General features: G+C 32.3%; 1 protein-coding gene across 1 annotated transcript in view; it reads left to right on the top strand.

The window, feature by feature from the left end:
* The window catches only part of LOC127702427 (genetic suppressor element 1-like), a 75433-nt gene that overhangs the window by 4643 nt on the left and 48064 nt on the right, over positions 1-22726 (top strand). Inside the window, exon 2 of the mRNA XM_052206625.1 lies at positions 1901-1982. Within this exon, the coding sequence (XP_052062585.1) occupies positions 1901-1982 (82 nt within the window). The remainder of the gene's footprint in view (positions 1-1900; positions 1983-22726) is intronic.

Consider the following 22726-nt stretch of genomic DNA (forward strand, 5'->3'; position numbering starts at 1 on the left):
ATCACAAAGGGAAAGCTGGGTTTGAGTTTGGGGGTAATTGCCCTAAACGTTTAGGAATTTGGGGCCAAAAAGGGGCAAAAAAACAAGCATTTTTCTAGTTTCCAGACGATAACTTGTGTTCAAGTGTATGGATCTCTCTGAAATTGTACTGCAAGTTACTATACCACAAAGGGAAGGCTGGGATTGAGTTTGGGGGTGATGAATCATAAGGAGGTTCAAAAATTTGGGGGGGGGATTTTTTTCCCCCTTTTCTTTCTTTAAAATTTTCCATTTTAAATTGGTTATTTCTGATTTATATATAAAAGCAAATAATAATGATATGGTTTGAATAGGTGAATTAAAAAAATTTAAGTTCTTAGACCACATTCATTCTGTGTCAGAAACCTATGCTGTGTCAAATATTTAATCACAATCGAAATTCAGTGCTGTATCAAGCTTGAATGTTGTGTCCATACTTGCCCCAACTGTTCAGGGTTCGACTTCTGCGGTCGTATCAAGCTGTGCCCAGCGGAGCATTTTATTTTTTTCATCAGAATATTTACCATTCACTCTATTAGATTAATGATGTTTACTTATTCTTTTCTATGCCCCAGCTGCTAGATGAAGGGGGCATTAAGGTCCATGTGTCTGTCCTGAAATTGGATTCTGTTCTCTTTTCATTAGTTTGCCTCAAGCAAATGTTCTTGAGTTATGTCCCTTTATTAATGGGAAAATTGCTGAATTTGTTGTTTCCACACCCTAACTTTACTTTGCCTCAACCATATGTTGTGAATTTCATACACAATATAAATAAGATGTGGTATGAGTGCCAATGAGACAACTCTCCATCCAAGTCACAATGTATAAAAGTTAACAATTATAGGTCGAAGTACAGCTTTCAACATGGAGCCTTGATTCACACCGAACAGCAAACTATAAAGTGCCCCAAAATGACTAGTATAAAACAATTCAAACAGGAAAACCTACGGTCTAATTTATATAAAAAACAAGAACCGAGAAACACTTATGAACCACACCAACAAACAACAACCACTAAACAACAGGCTCCTGACTTAGGACAGGTGCATAAAAATGCAGCAGGTTTAAATGTTTTAATAGGCGCCAACCTTCACCCTTACCTGAGACAGTAGTTATTACCACCAAACATAGATTCAGTTCGAAATTTGGGTGGCATCACTTACACTCTTCTCAAGTAATGACCATTTATAAATTGAAAAATAACTGAATTTGACGATTCTGCATTAAGGTTCAGAGAGAAAAAAAATGTCAATAGGTTTGAATTAGTACATTGACTCTTGTATATTTACAAGCAGGGGGATCCGTGTCCAATGGACACATTCTTCTTTGATTTTGACTGCCTGGATAGTCTTGTGGTATTGTACTAGTCTGAAGAGCTTTAAAGTTGTTATTTGATGCTTCTACACTACATTTAAGCATTTAGCACTTTAAACCAAGACCAAAGACTTGTCAGCTAGGAGTCAAACTGATGTTTCCAGGTACATGTAGGGTATCATGTCTTCCATGTAAACTAGCATGTAAAAAAATTGGACTCTTAGTCTCAGTCTAGTACAATGCAGGGTTCATATTCATCATACTGTATGATCTTGTTCTCATCCTGATTATGCATTTAATTTGCAACAGGATGTTAAACAGTTATCCATCCTCAACATTCACTCTATTTCAATTAGATTCACTCTACACTACCAAGAATTATTTCAACAATCAACTTGTGTGTATTGTATTTGATTGATTGTTTGTTGATTAATGACAAAGGGCATGAATATATAACCAGTATTGAAATTCATCTCAACACTCCATGACCATGTTTAGTCTGATGGACAATTTGAATAAACAAAATCTACTTGAGCCTTGGTCATTGAATATTTAAAATTTTTATCAGGATTCCAAGACAATATTGGAACAAGAACAGAGAGAAGATACCAGAGATTCATCTTTTCAGGAAGACTCCGAAGATGTAACAGGTAAATAGGCATTTATATTTCAGCAATTCTGAAAGACTACCCAAGTAAATTTAAAGTACCGTATTTGGTTGTTTATAGTACGCCGTTGTGTATAATACACATTCCCTCTACCAACCATATATGTTGTGGGTAAAAAAAGAGTGTATAATATAGACCAATTCGGTAATCATTCACATTTTCTGTAGGTTTTCTACTCACTTTATAGAAATAATGGACAAATATCACTAAGTGGCATTTTAAGATATGACCTATTTTGTGCCTTCATTGATAGTTGGTTTAATATTGTTAGTAGTTACTAAGAACATGAAGAACAACAGATTTCCATGGTGTTTAGTCTAGTACTTGAATGAATTAAGCCATGCCCAATAGCCCATCAGAAAAAGGATAATTGTGACATTTTATAAATGTTGAACATTTCAAATGTCAATCTGATTGAATTTATTGCACACAACTACAAGTTTTACATTTTGGGCTTGGTGGTCATGTAACCTTATACATGTACATTTGTAGTGCCAAATTCCTTGAAGATTGAAAAAAAATGAAGAAAAATCTTCCAGTCATATTTGTTTACATTGTTAATGTGACATGTTTTAGTGCATAATAAGTTTTCTAATTATTTTGTCATGGTAAGTAATTTATGGTATTTGGAGTAAACAATTAAGTTCAAGAAAAACATTTAAAACACATATTTCTACATATTAGATATTTTATTGGTAATGGATGGATAAGAATATGTAAGTCAGGTGTTCATAGTGCTGCATCTTCTTGGATGCGATTGGTCTGTTAGAATTTCTTTTCAACAGACCATGTGGCCAAAACTACTTTTGTAACCTATGTAGACACTGTTGATTACGCTCTGATATATTCATATGTAATACACATTAATTTAATGCTGTGGTTCCACAAAAGATGGAATTTACGGTATAGAATCACTAATTTGGGCCTGGTCAGAAAGAACATAAAAGAAAGTAGTACATAATTTTAACAAAATAGTTCCTATGCATAGTCACTTAGTAAAACGTTTGGGTAATTTTGGTATCAAATGAAAACTCAAGGCCTTGTTTACTTTAGAACCGTTTTTGAAAATTTCTTCTGTAAAAAATATATGAAATTTAAATAGGAGGGCATATTTTCCCTGCTGCTCAGATTAGAAGTACCTGTTTTTGTACTACCAAACTTCTGCAATTAAAGGTATGTTTAATATTTCAACACAAGGCAAGGTAAGATAAAAGTTTTGACATGAAATGACTCACTTATTTTAACTTGAGATTAAATAAAAAATGTATCTATAAATGGTTGAAATAACAGAATTTGATATAAAAAGACATAGGGCATTGAATAAGTGGTTTTATTACTATTAAGGAAATAGTTAGAAATGTTGCTTTTTTTGAGAATTATAAGGTTTAAACCAAAAGACTACAATGTTAAGTTTGTGAGTGTATTAGCCCAGTTTACACATCAATAAATCGGGGAAAAAATGTGTTTAATTCTATGATGTAAAACAATTTCTTCCACAGAAAAACAGTCAATTTTTAGTCACCAGTTTGTAAGTTTCACTATACTGGTTCTGTTTTTGTTCTTTTACGCGACAGGTAATTAGGAATTTTATATTTTGTGTGCATATTTTTTCCTGTTTAATGGTAATGAAGTTGATAAATTGAAGAAGCTAATCAATTACAATATAAATTATCATTGTTAATTACCCTTACAGTATGTAACACACTGACAACAATGTAAACAAATGTACATGTAAGTGATTAGAGGAATTGTTAGGATTTATCAAGGTTATTTTTCAGCAAAATTTACAAAAGTTTGTACCTTTTTTGTGTAATCAGGTCCTCCCACAGGTTTCAACTTCAACCTTCAAAGATAGTTTCCAAACATATTGAAGTTGTGCATCTGTTTACTGGAATTGTTTTATGAACTGTTTCCCAATCTCCAGACTGAAGCTTAGTCGTTTTTACAAAAGAAGTGTAATCAACTCCTCCTACAGTTTTCAACCCAGAACCTTGAAAATTGACAGAATATTTGCAAACCTATAGTGGTAGTGCAAAACTTTATGATTTTTTTTTTTATAATTGAAATCTATGTAGCTGAACTATTTTCTTCAATACGGAGGAAAATTGCGAGCTAAATGGATTCAACAATAACAGATGACATGAACTTTAACAGTTGTTCAGTTGAAGTGGATTTCATGCCATGCTAAAAAATGTCATGATAAGCTCGCCCTAGATGCTGTAATGCTTCAATAGCTACGAGAATGTTTTGTCTCAGCAGGGTGAATCTTAACGATATGCTTGTTATGCTGGGACCTAATTATACTGTGGATTCATTTATTTTCGTGTGTATAGAAAAAAAAGATGTTTTGTGGTATACGTAATTGCTAATTTAAAAAAAAAATTCAGATACGTAAGTTGTGGATTTCTGTTTGATCAATAATAAAACAAAAAATAGAATTCATTGAAAAAGTTTTGAATTGTCAAAATCTTGGCTTGGTCATTCTAGGTTAAAGTGTTCATTGAAAACTTCGATTACAATCGTGGACAGAGACAACTAATTATTTGTTTGTTTTACAATTTATAAATTCTTGGCGGAATTTTATAAGGCATTCAAAACTCTATGATGACCAACTGATTGAAAGCTTATTTCCCTAATCACGATATGATTATAGTCATATTAGAAACTGGTCAACGGTAAGAAATACACTGCTTACGAAGTTTGTATCCCAAGCTAGAACCCAAGCCATACATTAATGATACCATTAACTCATCTTCCGGTTATGAGTAAAATTTTATTTCGAAAACAGATGTCGTTTTTGTTCAGAATAAACAAAATATTATTTGAAATGCAATTTGTTTTCTTCATTCACCCTTTAAAATTGTTTTACAAAAAAATGTCGTTTTGTCCAGAATTAAGTAAAGAAATATGCTTCAACGGCAATTTATCGGAATTTTCTTACCAGAGCAATTTGTGTCCTACTGGATTTATCTTATTAAAAGTTTATCAAAACATCTTTATACGACCGCAAAAATTTTTTTGGGATCGTATAATGGTATGATGTCGTTGTCTGCGTCGTCATCCGAAAACACATTGGTTTCCAGACAATAACTTAAGTTTAAGTGAATGGATCTCTTTGAAATTTGTTAAGAAGGTTCAATACCAATTAAGGAAGGTTGGTCTTGATTTTGGGGATGATGGTTCCAACTGTTTCAAGAATTAGGGGCCCAAAAAAATTAAAGGGGCCCAAAACAAGCATTTTTCTAGTTTCAGGATATTAACTTGTGTATAAGTATTTCGATTGCTCTGAAATGGTTTGACAATGTTTAATACCACAAGTAGAAGGTTGGGATTCATTTTAGGGGTTATGGGGCCAACAGTTTAGGAATTAAGGGCCAAAAAGGGGCAAAAATCCAGCATTTTTCTAGTTTCCAGACAATAACTTGTGTGTAAGTGTATGGATCTCTCTGACATTGTACCACAAGGTTCCAAATAATAAAGGGAAGGCTGGGATTGAGTTTGGGGTTAATTGACCCAAACATGTAGGAATTAGTGGCCAAAAGAGGGCCAAAAACAAGCATTTTTTTAGTTTCCAGACAATAACTTGTGTTCAAATGTATGGATCTCTCTGAAATTGTACTACAAGGTTCCATACAACAAAGGAAAGGCTGGGATTGAGTTTTGGGGTGATTGCTCCAAGGGGGGTTTCAAAAAGTTTGGGGAGGGGGGGGATTTTTTTCCCAATTTTTTAAGGGATTCATATTTTTTTTCAAAATTTTTATTTTATATAGGTCAGAAACCTATATTATGTAAAAAATTTGATCACAATCCAAATTCAGACAGGATCAGGCTTGAATATTGTGTCCAAATTTGTCCCAACTGTTCAGGATTTGACCTCTGCGGTCGTATCAGGCTGCGCTCAGCGAAGCATTTTATTTAAGTAAAGGGTGTGAAAATAAATGTTCTTGTCATAAATACCTGCGAGCAATATCCCTACCTCGTACTTAATCCTATTGATTTTTAATCACCAGTAAACCAAACTATGACACGATAATTAACAACTTGCAGTTATTTTCCATGAACAGTTTGAATCCATTTTAAAAAGTAAATTATCACTGATATTCTATATATTTATTATTGATTTAATCAAAATACTTTTATCTTCTTCCAATAAAAACATGCGTTATGTTACAATGTTTATCGCTAGTCAACACTATACTAGAACTACATAACATAACCGGAAATAAACATCTGACTCCATACACATTTCTCGGGATTATTTTGTTGAATTCTTAAATTCGTGGTTCGCTGTAACCCACGAAACCAACGAAAATTGGTATACCACGAATAAAAATGAATCCACAGTAAAACATCAATAAGCATGATGACAGGATTTGGTTTTATCTTTTTAAAACACTGCTTTATCAGTTTATGTTACACTTTTTACAACTACTTACTTAGTTACAGGTGTCTCAAAATTACTGGTAATGATAAAGTCCTGTCAATAATGAGAATCCATGCATTTGAACAATTGTGAGACTCAGAACAGGATATTTTTGGTCATGAGTACTAGTATAGACTATAAATCAGGAGGGATTTTATCTAAAAATTTTTGGCCAGAAATCTAACCATTTGAAGAAAAAATGTCTTTTTTATTTGTTTTTTCTCTAATCTTCCATCTGAATTTGATATTAATATGTTAACCCCTGAAGCCTGTCTATTTTAAGGATATCAGATGAAAGAATAATCAAGAAGAATTTGTTTTTACTTCTGTTTTTCATCGTTGATTGTGGCTGCTGATGAATAAAGCTTTATGACACTTTCCATCGAGTACAAAGTGAAAGTTAAAGCATAATGTTTTATTCTAGCCTCCATCCCTTTTATTCGTCATAATTGTCATTGGCTTGAAATATAAGAAAGAAATATACATTTATTACATAATAAATGAATTAAAAATAAGCAAATTTTTACAATTGTTTGTATAGTAACATTTTAGCTAAAACAGTCTATGTTAAACTATTATGTAATAACTATTAGAAGGTATAAAACCACTAATTCATAGCCCCATTGCTTTCTATGTTAAATTCTGCAAGTTCAAGCATTAATGGCTACTTTGTCTTAAGTTCAAATAAAGTGGCAGTTATTTCAGGTCAAACCTGTACCTTATCCTGACTTGTGCTGAAAAATTCAACATACCTTTAATTGCATATTAGAGCGTACTGGTTCCCGGAAGTTTGATAGTACAAAAACAGGTACTTCTGATCTGAACAACAGGACAAATGTGCCCTCCTATTATAATTGTATACACTTCTTTATTATTCAAAAGAAACTTTCAACAAGGGTTCTACAGTGATCCCAAGTCCCCAAACTTTCATTTGATACCAAAACTACCCAAATATTCCACCTATTGACAAAGATACAGCTATGCGTAGGAACTATTTTGTTTAAAATATGTACTACTTTCTTGTATGTTCTTTCCGACCGGGCCTTAATTAGTGGTTCTATACCAGAAGCACTATCTAAAAAACATGTATGTTTTAACATGATCTGTATCAATAAGATTTGAGTTACTTCCCTTTGAACATATATATATTTCTACTATAAAATTGAAATTTGATTTAGAAATCACTTTAACACCAGTTGTGATCTAAATTTTATGTTAAAAGGACTCCTGTTATGTTATGTTATTATACAATGAAGGTTATTGGGATAAAAGGGTTTATTAATTTCTTTCCACTTTGAATAAAAAGAGATAATGCTGGTTTAGCCTTGAGTGTATGCTAATAAAATTTAAATGTTTGTTATTAAATAAGTAATTAAAGGTTTAAAAGGTTATTCTGAATTCATGCAAGTATATATTATTGAATTTGGAACAAGTAATTATTATGATTTAAATTTTATTAAAAATGTCAAAGGATAAAATCAAAGCTTTCAGAAGAGTATAAAAAATAATCTTTAAAAGTGAGTGGCTAATTTTGAAATAGATTTTAGAACCACAGTGTTCTATGGTCTTTGAAAATTTTGTTGAGTTGAGGTTGGCCTAGTTATTTTTGGGGTAAATAAAACATGCAATCTACTCTTTCCAGGGTTTGATATGTTAAGATCTCCAGTCCATAAACTTATAATTTGTTGATTGACCTTTCATACTTTCATATAATTTAGTGTTCATAAAAACTTTTTGTTTTGTTTGACTTGTAGTAAGATAATGTTCTAATCTCTTTTCATGATTGCAGAATGACTTGTTAAATTGAAGGTTTGAAGATTAAGGACTGTAAACATGCAAATAGTATACATAGTCTTTGATATTAGTACATGTAGTTGGTAGGTAGTAATTGTTAGATGTGAAAGTCCCAGGTAACACCATTCTCAGAAAGCATTTAATACAATTAACTGCCGACATGAAAAAACTGGATATGGTTTTGATGGGTATGAGATGAAAGTCCCTTGAAATACTAGGAAATAAGATATCGAAGGATTCATTTATTTTCGTGGGTACCAATTTTCCTGGATTGAGAAAAACCTTTTTCATGGATACTGTAAATTCAGAAATTATTGTGATTTTTGAAGAAGGGACTAAATTGTGAGAGAAATTATTGCAATTTTTGAATTATCTGCATACATATATATATATGCATCAGAATGATCAGATATCATAATGCAAGTTTTTATTATTGAATTACTCACCCAGTTGATCATTCTCATTAATAAAAACCTCAACAAGATAGAATTTTTTAGGCATCTCACCTGCCATATTTTTATACCCCACGCAACAAGTTGCGGAGGGTATAATGTTTTTGACCCGTCCATCCGTCTGTCTGTCCATCCGTCTGTCAGTCCTATTTCTTGTCATCGCAACTCCTCTCAAACCACACAACAGAATTTCACGAAACCTTTTTAGATAATAAGGACATACTACGTAGATGTGCACATCGACAGGAAATTACGATTCAATTTTTTTTCTAGGAGTTACGCCCCTTTGAACTTATTTACTTTAATGTACTACTGCAACCTTTTGTCATTGCAACTCCTCTCAAACCACACAACAGAATTTCATGAAAACTTTTCAGATAATAAGGACATACTTAGTACGTAGATGTGCATATCGACAGGAAATTATGATTCAATTTTTTTCTCCAGAAGTTACGCCCCTTTGAACTTATTTGCCCAATATACTACTGCAACCTTTTGTCATCTCAACTCCTCTCAAACCACACAACAGAATTTCACGAAACCTTTTCAGATAATAAGGACATACTACGTAGATGTGCATCTCGACAGGAAATTACGATTCAATTTTTTTTCCAGGAGTTACACCCCTTTGAACTTATTTGCCCAATATACTACTGCAACCTTTTGTCATCGCAACTCCTCTCAAACCACACAACAGAATTTCATGAAACTGTGTAGATGATAAGGACATACTATGTAGATGTGCATATTGACAGGAAATTATGATTCAATTTTTTTTTCTGATACAATTTTTTTTTCTTGCACTTATTTTATTTCTCCAATGACAATGTGGGGACGTGGGGTATGTGAGCGTGCTCACTAAGGTTCTTTAATTTAAAATTCACACACATTTTAATTGACAATTTATGAAGCAGAAGCATTATTAGTTTAAATACATTGGGTCAAATATGACCATTTTCTGAACAGACAGTAAAGTAGGTTTTGTTATATATTTATATTTGGAAGTGACCAATTGGCCTATGTGGCTAAACTAATATATACATGAGTAGTAAATGGTATTGATAATAATACTCTTGTATTAGAATCAGTTGAAAAGGAATTCCTACATTGATTATTTTCTTTTAGACTTGTGTTTGACTTACTTTACTGTCAAGCTGATATGGCTGCTGATGCATGTTCCTAAGTTAAAGATTATATTGAAATTCAAAAATAGTAAAGTGTTTAATTGTGCCTTTTGATTTACATTTTTAGCTTTAATTGGAATCTTAGATTTTTTTTGTGCTAACAATTATAGGTATTTTAAGATGTTGATAATTTAGTTTAGTTTTTTTGGGGGAAAAAAATGAAATTTACTTTACAAGATGTATGAAATGCATTCACAAGTGAAAGAAACCTGAGTAAAAGTTTTACATGAAATGTATTGGTAGCAGTTCATTTTCAATCATTCAATCAATTGCTTTTGCAATTGTGTCAATGACATTAAAATTAAATTTAAGCAACAGTTGTCTCCCCTTGACCAATTGATTTCCTGTCATCAAGTTATGACAAAAGAATCATCAGTAAATTTGACAAACAATGTGTTTTTTCTTTTCCCATGTGGAATAAAAGATAGATGGAATTTATTTCTCCAATCGATTATTGGCACCTCGACCCCATCCTTATTCTGACAAGCACACACAACCTCTGACCTTAGCATGTCTTAATCACATTGAAACTAGTGGCAGTAAATTTTCTTGATGCCCCAAGGCAATAACACATTATCTTCAAATAATTACCCTCTGTTAGATTATGATATTGATTTATTTTACCCTAGTAGCTTCCTATCTAAATATTATCAAATAACAAGCCAACAAAAGATTTTTCTCACTTTGTATTGCTCAATAATACTGCCGATCTTAATGTCGCATTCAGTACGGTAACAAAAGCATATTTTATTGAGTATGTTTATTGTTATTCAATAAAAAATTTGTGATTTAAAGCTCAAATATGGAAACAACTCTGGGTAAAAATCTAAATATATTCTGATTGTAAATAAATATAATGATTTGTTTGGTTTGAAGGTAGTTATCATGCAAACGTTATTAATTGATGGGTCGTGAAAAGGAAAAAGTTTGTACAGATAATGTAGGGATTTTAATCTTGTCAAGGTTGGGTAATCAAATTAGCCATAAACCATTGCTATGATCAATAAATGATTGCTTTATGAAACTTGTCATTTACATATACTCCTCTGGGAAAATAAAATTAAGATGTGTTTTGATTAGCGTAGGGTGATAAATAATAATTTATATCTAACGGATCAGCAGTTGGGAATTGTGCCCTTTAATGTTCAATTTTAATATCCCTAAAAACACCAATAATAGAATTGATTTTTATTTCAACTCTTTGGGAAATGATGTTATTTCCGAAAGCCTATTTCCAAATGAATGACACTCCAGTTGTTTAATGGCAGGATTAACTATAAATAAAATACTACCTAACCTTTTATGACTTTATTGAACAAAAACATCTCGTTTGATTATCCAGAATACAATATGGGTATTTGTGGTTGTTTGTTTTCTTATTGCATCTTTATGTCATTTTTGTGTATTTTGGTTACAAAGCAGCTTTTCTGCTTACTGTGTTGTTTAATAAATATTCCAGACTGTATTGGATGACAAGCCATTGAAATGTTCAATGTCCTTCCATTCATCCTTAAACTTTTATCAAACTATATTTGTATTTAAAAAATTCTTATTTTAAAAAACTTTCTAGCTTTTTGTTAAAATTTTCACCAACCTTATGTTTTCACCTGACTTTTTTTATAGGACATATACAGACACAGATCCAGCCATTTGAAAAGGGGGGTTGCAACCCCCGGAAAACCATGAAATGTTCACATAATTTAAAAAAAAAGGGGGGTGTTTCAACCCCCAGAACACCCTCTGGATCCCCAATGATGTATTCAGCATTCCTCCATCAATTTTCTTGGGCAAGCAGTTTTAAAATCTGTTCATCTTTATCACTGGCAAACCCTGTTAAATGCAGAGACCAATGTTGCCCTATTTCTAAAGTTTTATTTCAAATTAGTCTTTAATAACATTTATCATAATGTATCACAATTAAAACAATGACTAGATAGGTAATATGACTTTTTTTGTTATAAATTAACCAGTCAGTATACTGGTAACTTGAATGGCATCTTGATTAGCATAAATTTCAATTGTCTATCAAGTTCAATGAAAATCTAGGCCAATTTCCATAATTTTTTAGGAATGGAAATATAAATGAGTAAAGCTTTATTTATTAATGAAAGAGATATCTTATAAATAGAATGAAGTTCATTTACATTTGGCATATGTTTTATAGGCCTTAATATGGTTGAAATCCAAAGAATTTTGTCCCCTTAAAATCTCTATATTTGGACGGTTTGGAGTGTAAAAGTCAATACTTTATAAGAAAATCTAGAAAAAAAATCATTCTATTTTCATTTTTTACATGAATTTGGAATGTATTTCATCTTGAAAAATAGGAACTCGATAATGGGGCGAAATAAGTTCTTTAAATTATCTTTTTCCTTTGGTTGAATAAATCACAAACTTGTAGTCTTCTTTTGATTATGGACCCAGTTTTGAAAACCATATCTCTAGTTGGAACAGGTTCAAAGTTGAATCTAGCAGATTTTGAATCAGCAGTTGTTCTGCAAGACTTGTGATATTAAAGGAAGTATAGAAAGCCTAAAGAGTTGGATCAAAGAAATTATGCTTGTATCAAAATCATGTTTGCATCTTTAAGGGAGCACATTAGTTGTGAAGAAAGTTAACAAAATGTGACATTAACATTTTTAAAATCAAAGCATCTCTTGAACATGGACAATTTAAGCAGACGTGGAATCAGTTACTGTAAATTCAGAAATTATTGCGAATTTTTTTCCAGGAAAATCTGCATACAGATATGTGTCAGATATCAGAAAACGAGTACTTGATATTTCAATACTCACTCATTTACAATATTCACATTGATTAAAACCTCACAATAATTTCTGAATTTACAGTACTCAATTTCATTCAAATTTTGAAATTCAGTTCAGTTGCATTGCTAAATTTTTCTAATGAAAATATAAAAAAACCAATAGGAAAAACTGTTAGATACCTTAAAAGCATTTAAAAAAACTATAGGTAGTCCTTGAGCCTAAATATGACACTCTGATTATGTTTAATACAGTAACCACAAAGTGATTCAGTTTCTAGTATGGTGCAATTAATGTAAAACTGGGTGAATGCTGGTTTTGGAGATGATAGCACACTGATTTACAACAATTTCATTGAGATGTATTATCTGTGGAATTAACAAGGATATATTTCAGTAAATCAGCCATTATAACCAGCATTCACTGTGAAAATTCCCCACTGGAATGATTTTTGTCATTCCGATCCTAGATTCTGATGTTGTCAATGTAGTCAACACCAGTCTGTGGTTAGAGTTATTTTTAGCCCTCAATGCTCTTCAATTTTTACTTTATTTGGCCTTTTAACTTTTTATTCCCCCAAAGTAGCAGAGGGGGCATTAAGTGTTACTGTTGTCTGTCGTGTACGTCCCCAGAATTGGTTTCTGTTCTCTAACTTTAGTTTGCCTCAACCAAATGTTATAAAACTTATACACAATGCTTATTACCACAAAACACAGATCAAGTTTGAAATTGCGTGGCGTCACTTCTACTGTTCATGAGTTATGCCCCTTTATAAACATAAAAATTGCTGAATTTTTCGTTACTGTTCTCTAACTTTATGCAGAACATTACGAATTATATTATGGTTTATGTAGGACCTTATGTGAAAACCATTCACTTTATTTTAATGTATATTTACAATTGCTAAAGAAAGTTAAGAATGTGCTGACACAAGGCAGTTAAATTGAAAACATGGTGACTTTACTATAAAATTGAGGTTCAAATTAAAGAAATGTCATGAATATTTTATCCGTTAGTAGAAATAACACAGTTCTTATTCTTGATAGAATATTTGTTCCAAAGGATGTGATACCATACAGTTAACCCTATTTAGTCCATGTTACCTGATTAAAGAACTTGATTTGTAATAAGATTTCTTCAATATTTGGTTTTGTTAAACAAACACAGGTTGATTATATGTCACAATCTTATCTCGTGAAGAATGAGAAATGTAAATTAAATACATTGAGGTTTAATTATTTTATTTCTTCTCAGAAGATATCATATAAACTGATTATACACCACAATGCCAGTCAGTAAGAAAAGGAGATTGTTTAAAGGGAATGCGAAGGTGTTGATGTGTTTTTTCCGTGTTAATCTTTTAAAGAAAATCAATAGGATCTTTCCTTAACAATTGTTCGTCTTAACTTAATTGACGATCATGTTATTACCGATTACCATTGTTTGATTCTACTTAAAAGTTTTCAGTACATCTACGAGGGATAAAAGATCAAACTCTCGCCATTTTAGCCAAATGTAATAGAACTTTGATTGAATCAATTTCTAGTGTCTTGTGTTCTTCATTTCACTTCCGTGTTTTTAATCGTGTAATGGTTTTAACTTGTACTAATGAGTTAAGTCGTGTTTTGTCCGCAACATAAGCAATTCAAAATGAAATTGCAGCAACATTAAAATGCTTCATTTGGTTACCATGACAACATGGCACCTGAACCTGAAAAGCTTTAAAAATTATCAATAAACAGCCACTTGCTGGCAAATTTGAACATCATAAGTGCTGTTTCTTCCTTCATTAAGCACATCACTAATTATTGAACATTGCGGATATTAATGCTGCTAGTCTGTGAATAAGCCAGTTTGAGGGAAGTTATAGGTGAAAATGACTTGTGTTACAATTGGATTGCCGAGAGAATTAAATGAAAAACCTATTACAACATGACTGATTTAAAAAAAAGCAATTTTATTTTGTTTCTCAAAAGAGATGGGGGTCTTAATATTAGTTGAGAAGATGAATTGATAATAAATGGTTTAGAAATTTCATTGATTTGCTAATAAATGTTTACACAACAGTTAGCATGTTTGATAATGCTATAATTCCATAAGTGATTCCCGGGTTGTGATTCAAGCTTATATTTGTACAACATTAGCTTCAGGCTTGACTAAATGCCACTTTTATCCTTCCTAATAAAATGATTTACAGAGCAATCTAATATAGAAATGAGTAACTCAAAGCAACACTTTTTTATGTATCAAACTTGTTTAGAACTTAAACACTATTGACAGATTGGTATTAGCTTATAAAATGATATTCGGCTGAAACTGAAGGCTGTGTAAAGGGGAAACTTTTATAGTCTGAACTCTTGGGTTGGGATTAAAACTTATATTTGTACAACATTAGCTTTAGGCTTGACTGAAAGCCATTGTAATTCTTATTTTATCCGTCATAATTAAATGATTTATAGGGCAATCTAATAGAGTGATGAGTAACTTCCAGCAATACTTTTTTGTTGTAGCAAACTTGTTCAGAGCTTATTTACTGTTGTATTGCCAGTTTGGTATTAGCTTACATAATCAAACCTGCCTATAAACTGAACCCTGTGTAAAGTCGAAACCTTTGTAATCTGAACTCTTGTTATCAGGACAATCAGTGAATATTCTTATTATTAGACTTATGTGAACCAAAATCCTGTCTTTTCTTAACAAAATATTGTCCCAAGGGTGTTTGCTTCAGACAGTATATAACTTTGGAGATCTGATATGACTGCAATTCAGACAACTATCCCTAAAGATCTAAGGATTAAGATTTGTACAGATCAGCGTATTACCTTTAGCAATGCCCAAAACCCATAGATTTATTCATATTTTGCTTGGCTTAAAGTCATTTTTTATAAGAGATAGTTTCTATTTTTTTATGCAATCATTGTCCAGTGAAAATCTTACATTAACAGTAAACCTGTCTGAAAGGAACTCCTGTATCAGTGAATATTCTGTAATGAATTAGCCTGTGTAAACCCATCTTCCCTAGCCAAGGGTTACGATCCACTTCCCTCCTCTCCACCCTTGGCAGATTAAGCCAACATTTGTGATAACAATGTTGCGCCATCTATCGGTAGATTAAAGTCACGCCCATTCCGAATACATTATTCTTGACCAATGGTAGCACTTAAACTCTTCAATTTGGAGGTAAAAACACGGTAGCGTCTAGATTCTACACACTTGGTAAAGTAGGAAACGAAAATATACATTGACATTCATGCATTTGTGCAAGAAACATACACAGGAACTTCTATTAGTTGATTAAAAACATTCAAATTGTCACTAAATATAGTCGCATGTTTAGGGATGTAAAGACTTGTTTCACAATAAGCACGTGGCATTGTTTACATACACTTTCTACATTTACATGTGATCATGCTATATGCACTTTTTGATTGGATGCAGCGAGTTTCGACTGCAACCAATGAAAATCATTACCTTGTGTCTCCAAAATTCTATCTCAATCCGCCAAGGGTGCAGAGGAGGGAAGTGGATCGTTACCCTTGGCTAGCGAAGATGGTGTAAACCTAATGCTCTAATCTGAACTTATTTTCCTCTCCACACTGGTCATATTCAAATTGATTCTCCAGTCCCTTACCTGTCTGATACAAACAAATTCATCAGTCCTTGTTCTGTATACACAGGTTTAACTGTACTAGATTTTGATGGTGATAAACCTAGGTTCCTGACTTGGGCAATGAAAAGCCAACTAGGTGCTGTATATGTGGTCTTAGATTAATCTGACTACTTCTGCCTGTGTTTTGAGACTGTTAACTGTTGGATCATGATTGCTCAGATGTCTTGACACCAACAAGTCTCCAAAACAAGCCTTCTGTTTTTAGAGCAATCTAATTATACTACTTTATATATAGATATACATATGTACGTGTAATTCAATCGAAGAATTTGAGATAAAGCAATGCAAGTAGGAAGTCAAAAGGAAATATTCATCAGTTGAGTAGATGTCTTGCATATACAACTTGATATATTTAGCTCTATTTAGATTGTGAGGGGAACTTTTTAAAAAAATTATGAACTGCTGAAAACAAAAGTAGCCAATTTAAACAACTTGATTAAAATAGGTCTAGATTTTAAAAGCAGTTGACAAATTTACAAACTGCTTTTGTTGCAATCGAAATAGAAGTTGTTTTACTGATCACTGTCAAGAAATGAGGGTTAACAGGCCTTGCAGTCATTAAACTTTAGAGTAAGATTATCGTACTCAGACACTGAAATCAACCAATCAAAACACTGGATTTGGTGTTTCGACACAACAAATTTTGTACTCGGAGTACTAAGTAAAGTTTTATGACTGAGAGCCCTGAACTATGGTTTGTTATGCAAGTGAAAATACTTTTTGAATTTGAAACAGCACTAAATTGTTATTTACCTAAGATGAGCCATTAAGTTAATATGTATCACTGTTTTTATCCTATCCATCATGTCAGGTTAATGGACTTGGAAGCATTGGTAACACATCCACAAATGACGATATCTGTATGCTGTATAGAACAATTATACACTAATCAAACACAGTGAAAGCCAAAAAAAGAAAAGAAATAAGAATGATTAATACATGTATGACCTTCATTGAGTAACATGCATTACAAATACAGCATATTAGCTTAGTAATAATTAGTAATAATTCTGGGATGTTCAATTCTGAAATTTTGCAAAATTGCGGCAAAGGTCACAGGTCCTTTTAGATATGCTGTGAGGTCTCAAGGTTGGATGAAAAGCCACAAGGCTGCCGGTCAGACATGACCATGTTTGAACCCCCTTCTTCTTGATAAATAAAATGCTCTTTGTTGAAGGCAGTATTGCTTACATTAAGGTCATTGGGTCTCTGGTGGAGAGTTGTCTCATTGGCAATCATACCACATCTTTTTTTTTATATTCTTTTGCAATTGAAACTAAAGTCAACATTACACTTTACACTGAAAGCATCAGTCATAGATAACAACACAGGGTTCTGTGTAACCCATTAAATTTTTTGTTTAATTATGAGAAAAAAAAATTATTTAGTTTGAAAACCTTCCAGTTCTGCAGTGACACTATTTTTGTAAGAAAAGAATGATCTGCAATTACAGCTTGATACAGCAAGACATCATCACATTTCTTATATACAGATATCATTACCATGAAGTGAGTGTTACCCCTATTGTCAGAGGTTGAAAGCAACATCTAAATTTACCATGCCAAATTTCCAGGTAACAGTCATTTCAATTGCATGGACATTCATCATTTGGTAGCTCATTCATTCGGTTAAACTTTGCCTAAATGATCCTAAATAGCATTGTTGATTTATATCCTATGATTCCAACTTCTAACCAATTTGACAGCCTTTACCACATTGAAATTGGTAATGAGGGATTTAAGCTTGTTAGGAATGTTATAGTGCAAAGATATTTCTCCTTCAAAATTACTTTTCAGGACCAAACCAAACACCCAATGTCATTATTTGGCTTCCACCACTGATAATCTTATAAGAAAATACACTGAAATGCTCCATCTTCTAGGGAGTCTACCATTTTGGACTTTACTAAATAATAAAATACTAAATTAAAACAACCAAGCAAAACAGCTGCCGATGTTAAAACTGTTATTTGAGTTGAAAAAGTAGTTGAAAATATTTTTTGGAAGCAATTTTTTCTTTTAGCCGTAATTTCTATCAGACTTTGAAAAAGGGCTAGGAACAGCTGGTTAGGGGTTTACATCACAACTGAAAAGTTGGTAGAAAATTAGAAATTGCTGGTCAAACTTAGTATTTCAAATGGTCAGATACTTTAACTTCATCATAAATTTTAAATATGAATTAGAAATTCTGTCCTTCTATTTTATAATTGGGTAAAAATCCACAATACATGTATATACTTGATGTGACAAATTTCTAAGATTGCATGACTCCCATTTACCTTGTAGAAAGTTTAGGAACTGCTTAGAATTAAAAAAGGTGGAATTTGATCATAATTCCCTGAGAGAAAATAGAATGGTAATATTGTGTAACACAAGGCACCAAGTAAGAACCCAACAACTAATAATGAAAAAAACATATCAAATCCTTAAGTTTCATCATTGATTCATTCTTGCTTGAAAACTATTATTTGAAATAATTCCTAAAACCTTTTTTCAACTTAATTCTCCGCCATGCTATACTGTCTCATTCTGAACCTATTTTTATGTTTACCATACATGTTAAACAAACATTTGTAAAATCTTGTGCAAGTTATAGTGTTAAAAAACATGTGAGCTTACTGACGTTTTATTAATTGCATAAAAACGTATGACTTATCAATAAGCTTGTCTTTTCTTTATGAAATACATACTGATATTTTAAATACATTGTCGACATCTGCTTGTTACCGACTGCTCTTATGAAATTCATTTCATTTTTGTAGTGATCATATTTTTGGATGAGTTCATTGTATAGTTTAATTCAGGGTAGGATAGGACGATAGAAATACTGACATAGGTGTCAATGGGGGTCATATCTTTTATAGATATTGTATAGACAAGTTATATTGATATCGTAATCGCTTAAAGGTAATGCTTTAGTATTCATACTCAAGGTTTATCAACACTGTTGCACCTTTTGAAGCTTGAGTGCTCCCGCTTTGTTGCAAGCTATCGTGAAGCTCACTAGTCCGTTAACGTGATTACTAGCTTTTACATCAATTAGAAAAGAATAACAGATGATATGATACCTCGCTACGGAATGTGTTTCATCCAGCATACGGCACAGTTCAAATAATCAATGAATATAACTGGAGAATAGAGGAAGAAGTCGTCTTGTCAATTGCTAACTGTTTTCTAATCCTGATGAGTTGTAATGGTGTTTGGGTAAATTGAAGATTACTTCTTTACGTGTATAGAAAGAATATCTTGGAGGTGTTTTCTAGTGATTTAATCGTTGATTTGATATGAAATAAAGATGACTGGTATATTAATCTTGTGGTGGAGTAACAATTGATCCAGAGTGATATGGTGATACAAGTCAGTTGTCTGTTAAACAGGGGAAAGTGATTATCTTATTAATATAACACTAGGATCAATAAAAAGGAAAATGTCGCTTAATAACGGAGCATATCCACATCTGATGGAGGCTTATTTAATGTCACAGTATTCTGGAGCTCTACCTCCACCAACCATGTTTCCATTTCCTGGTGAGTTATTAATTTAAATCAGATTAACATGGTTTTATTAAAAGTTTTAAATTTATTATCAAATACAGGTCACAGAAGATTTTAAATGATCACCTTTGCAGCCATTTTCTATGCTGCTATCTCAGCAAATAGCACAAATTTTCAGGTTGATATTGTTATAGACATTGATAAATCCAAGTTGCATTTTTGACCAGCAATGCATTTTTTCCACTTGTTACTTTGCAAGACAGATTAACACTTTACCGTTTGTTTTTCAACCAAACATTTTCTGAAAACACTTAATGTAACCTGTCAATATGAACAGTATGAAGATTTTTTTCATACCTAAATTTTCATTTATGTGATTTTGAGATCAATTGAAATGTCCATGTTTAATTTAGGATGTTATTTTAGAATTAACTGTATTTTCTTTTTATTTAACGGGCAGTCATCACTTGAAATCTCTCAAGTCTTCATCAGGAAAAGAGGACTTTTGTTTAGACTTTTTCCATTGTCTAATTTAAAATTTATTTGTTTTCATAGTAAAGACCCTTATGAGAAAAAAATATCCTTTAATATTTTATAATATTTTTCTAGACAAATCTTCTCTTTTACCACCTCATTTCTGACAAAGCACTTACAGTGACAAGTAAACAAATCTCTGAGAACTTTCTTCTGTGTATGCGGATCAAGATTATTGGGTGGTTATAGTGATTAAGTGAGGTCTACGGCTCACAATAAAAAGGCTAAGTTTTTACCTTTCATCAAAGCTCATACATCTGTCAACTATCTAACATGGGGATCTATGTTACTGTGTGCCTGAATAGATTGGCTTAATCCTTTTTCACCTGATAAATGAAGGAAAAGACATGCAATTAAGTTCCCCACTAGATAAATAGTTCTTGGTGAGGCTTAAGAGGAGGGGCGTGTTGTGTAATAAATTTCAAACTTCAACTTCATGTGAAAATGCAAATTTTGAAGACAAAGTTTAAAAAAATATCCCATGTATGTGTTATGGCAGATAGTTTATATGTTTAAATAGGTCAAAATAAAGATAAAGATGGACAAGTGCAGTAGTAATCTAAATCTCATTGACCATTTCATGTCAAAAACATTTGTGTCTATTACTCTTCTGAAGGATTTTTTTCAAAAGTATCTGAAATATTTGATCTACCTTTTCATCACTTATTTGAAATCATTTGAAAATGTTATTTTTGCGTGAGATTTTAAAGATAGCTGGGTACGCTTGTAAATGGACCCTCTTTAATGGTTGGTAGAGCATTGTAAATAAACGGGTCTTAAATCATCACATTGTTCGAAAACATTTAAAGGCCTACAGAGGCATTAATATTTCAGTTAAGTGACTTCTTAACCTTTAATTTGTAAATCTTCCTCAAAGATTAGCATCTGACCAACCTTGTTGAATTAAAACGGGGCTAAGATCAACTGTTTATCAGACTTAAAACATCCAAACAGTGATATGAAAGGCCGTAGATGTACTATATGGTTTTGATTAACTCCGATTGTTTGTCCTACTGATGTAAAGTGACATATTATTTGCTTCCATTGTTTACTATTGTCGTATTCTGTTACGTAAGTTCAGTCGCTTCCGTGACCTCCTTCCTACAAAGTAATTTGAAGCACAACAGCTGATTAATGTGGTGTAGGGAACAATTTTTGTGTGTAATAAATACTGTCTCATTGTTACCATGTGTTACAGTAACTTTCAACACCCAATTTATTTGTGAGACTATTTCTTTAAGTAAACAATGTGTTTTTTTGGAAGTGGCAAATTACAGATACTAAAGGTGAGATCATACATCATTATTTTTCTCAACTTTTTGATTTTCTTTTCTTCAAGAGAAATGTAATTTACCAAATACCTTTCTTTTTTTATGACTCTGACACAAGAACTTTGGATTATTGAGAACTCAGAACGTCTGAAGGCAAAAATGTGTCTCCTATTAATAACCCGACATTGGGGGTATCATCTTAGGCCTTTACCAAATGAAGGACATTTATTGTATGCAGAGAAACAATATTCAAACTAGATTTTATGATAATTTTCTATTTAAATTTTGTCCATCTGCCTTTTTCACATTTTTATCACATTTTTCTCAGGAACTACAAGTCAGCTTTTTTGATAGGTGGCACCAAGCTTCATCTTGTTATGCCATAGTGGATGACATGTCTTCAGTTTGTTCTACTTCAATTCTAAAACTGTATATCTTGATCAGATTATATTAATGAGCATAACCTTGCAGCTAAACTTGTTTTGTTTAGAAAAATGGCTTTTTATGCCACCGCCATAGCGGAGGGGGCATTAAGTTTTACCTTTGACCGTCTGTACGTAAGTACTTCCCAAAATTGGTTTCGGTTCTCTAACCTTAGGTTGCCTCAACCAAATGTTATGAAATTTATACACAATGCTTATTACCACAAAACACAGATCAAGTTTGAATTTTGGTGGCGTCACTTATACTGTTCTAGAGTTATGCCCCTTAACAAATGGAAAAATTGCTGAATTTTTCGTTTCCGTTCTCTTACTTTAGTTTGCCTCATCCAAATGTTATGAAACTTATGCACAATGCTAATTACCACAAAACACAGATCAAGTTCAAATTTTGGTGGTGTCACTTTTACCGTTCTAGAGTTATGCCCCTTTAACAATGGAAAAATTGCTGAATTTTTCGTTTCCAATCTCTAACTTAAGTTTGCCTCAACGGAATGTTTTGAAACTTATAAACAATGCTTATTACCACAAAACTCAGATCAAGTACAAATTTGGGTAGCGTCACTTTTACAGTTTATGAGTATGTCCCTTTATAAGGTTATATGCAGCGGGGGCATCATCTGTGTCCACTGGACACATTCCCCATTTATTTTGTTAAATATGTAGATCTCCTGTTTTGGAGGTTTGAATAAACATGTTA

This window comes from Mytilus californianus, unplaced genomic scaffold (genome assembly GCF_021869535.1).
Source record: "Mytilus californianus isolate M0D057914Y unplaced genomic scaffold, xbMytCali1.0.p SCAF_5, whole genome shotgun sequence".
Lineage (NCBI taxonomy): Eukaryota > Metazoa > Mollusca > Bivalvia > Mytilida > Mytilidae > Mytilus > Mytilus californianus.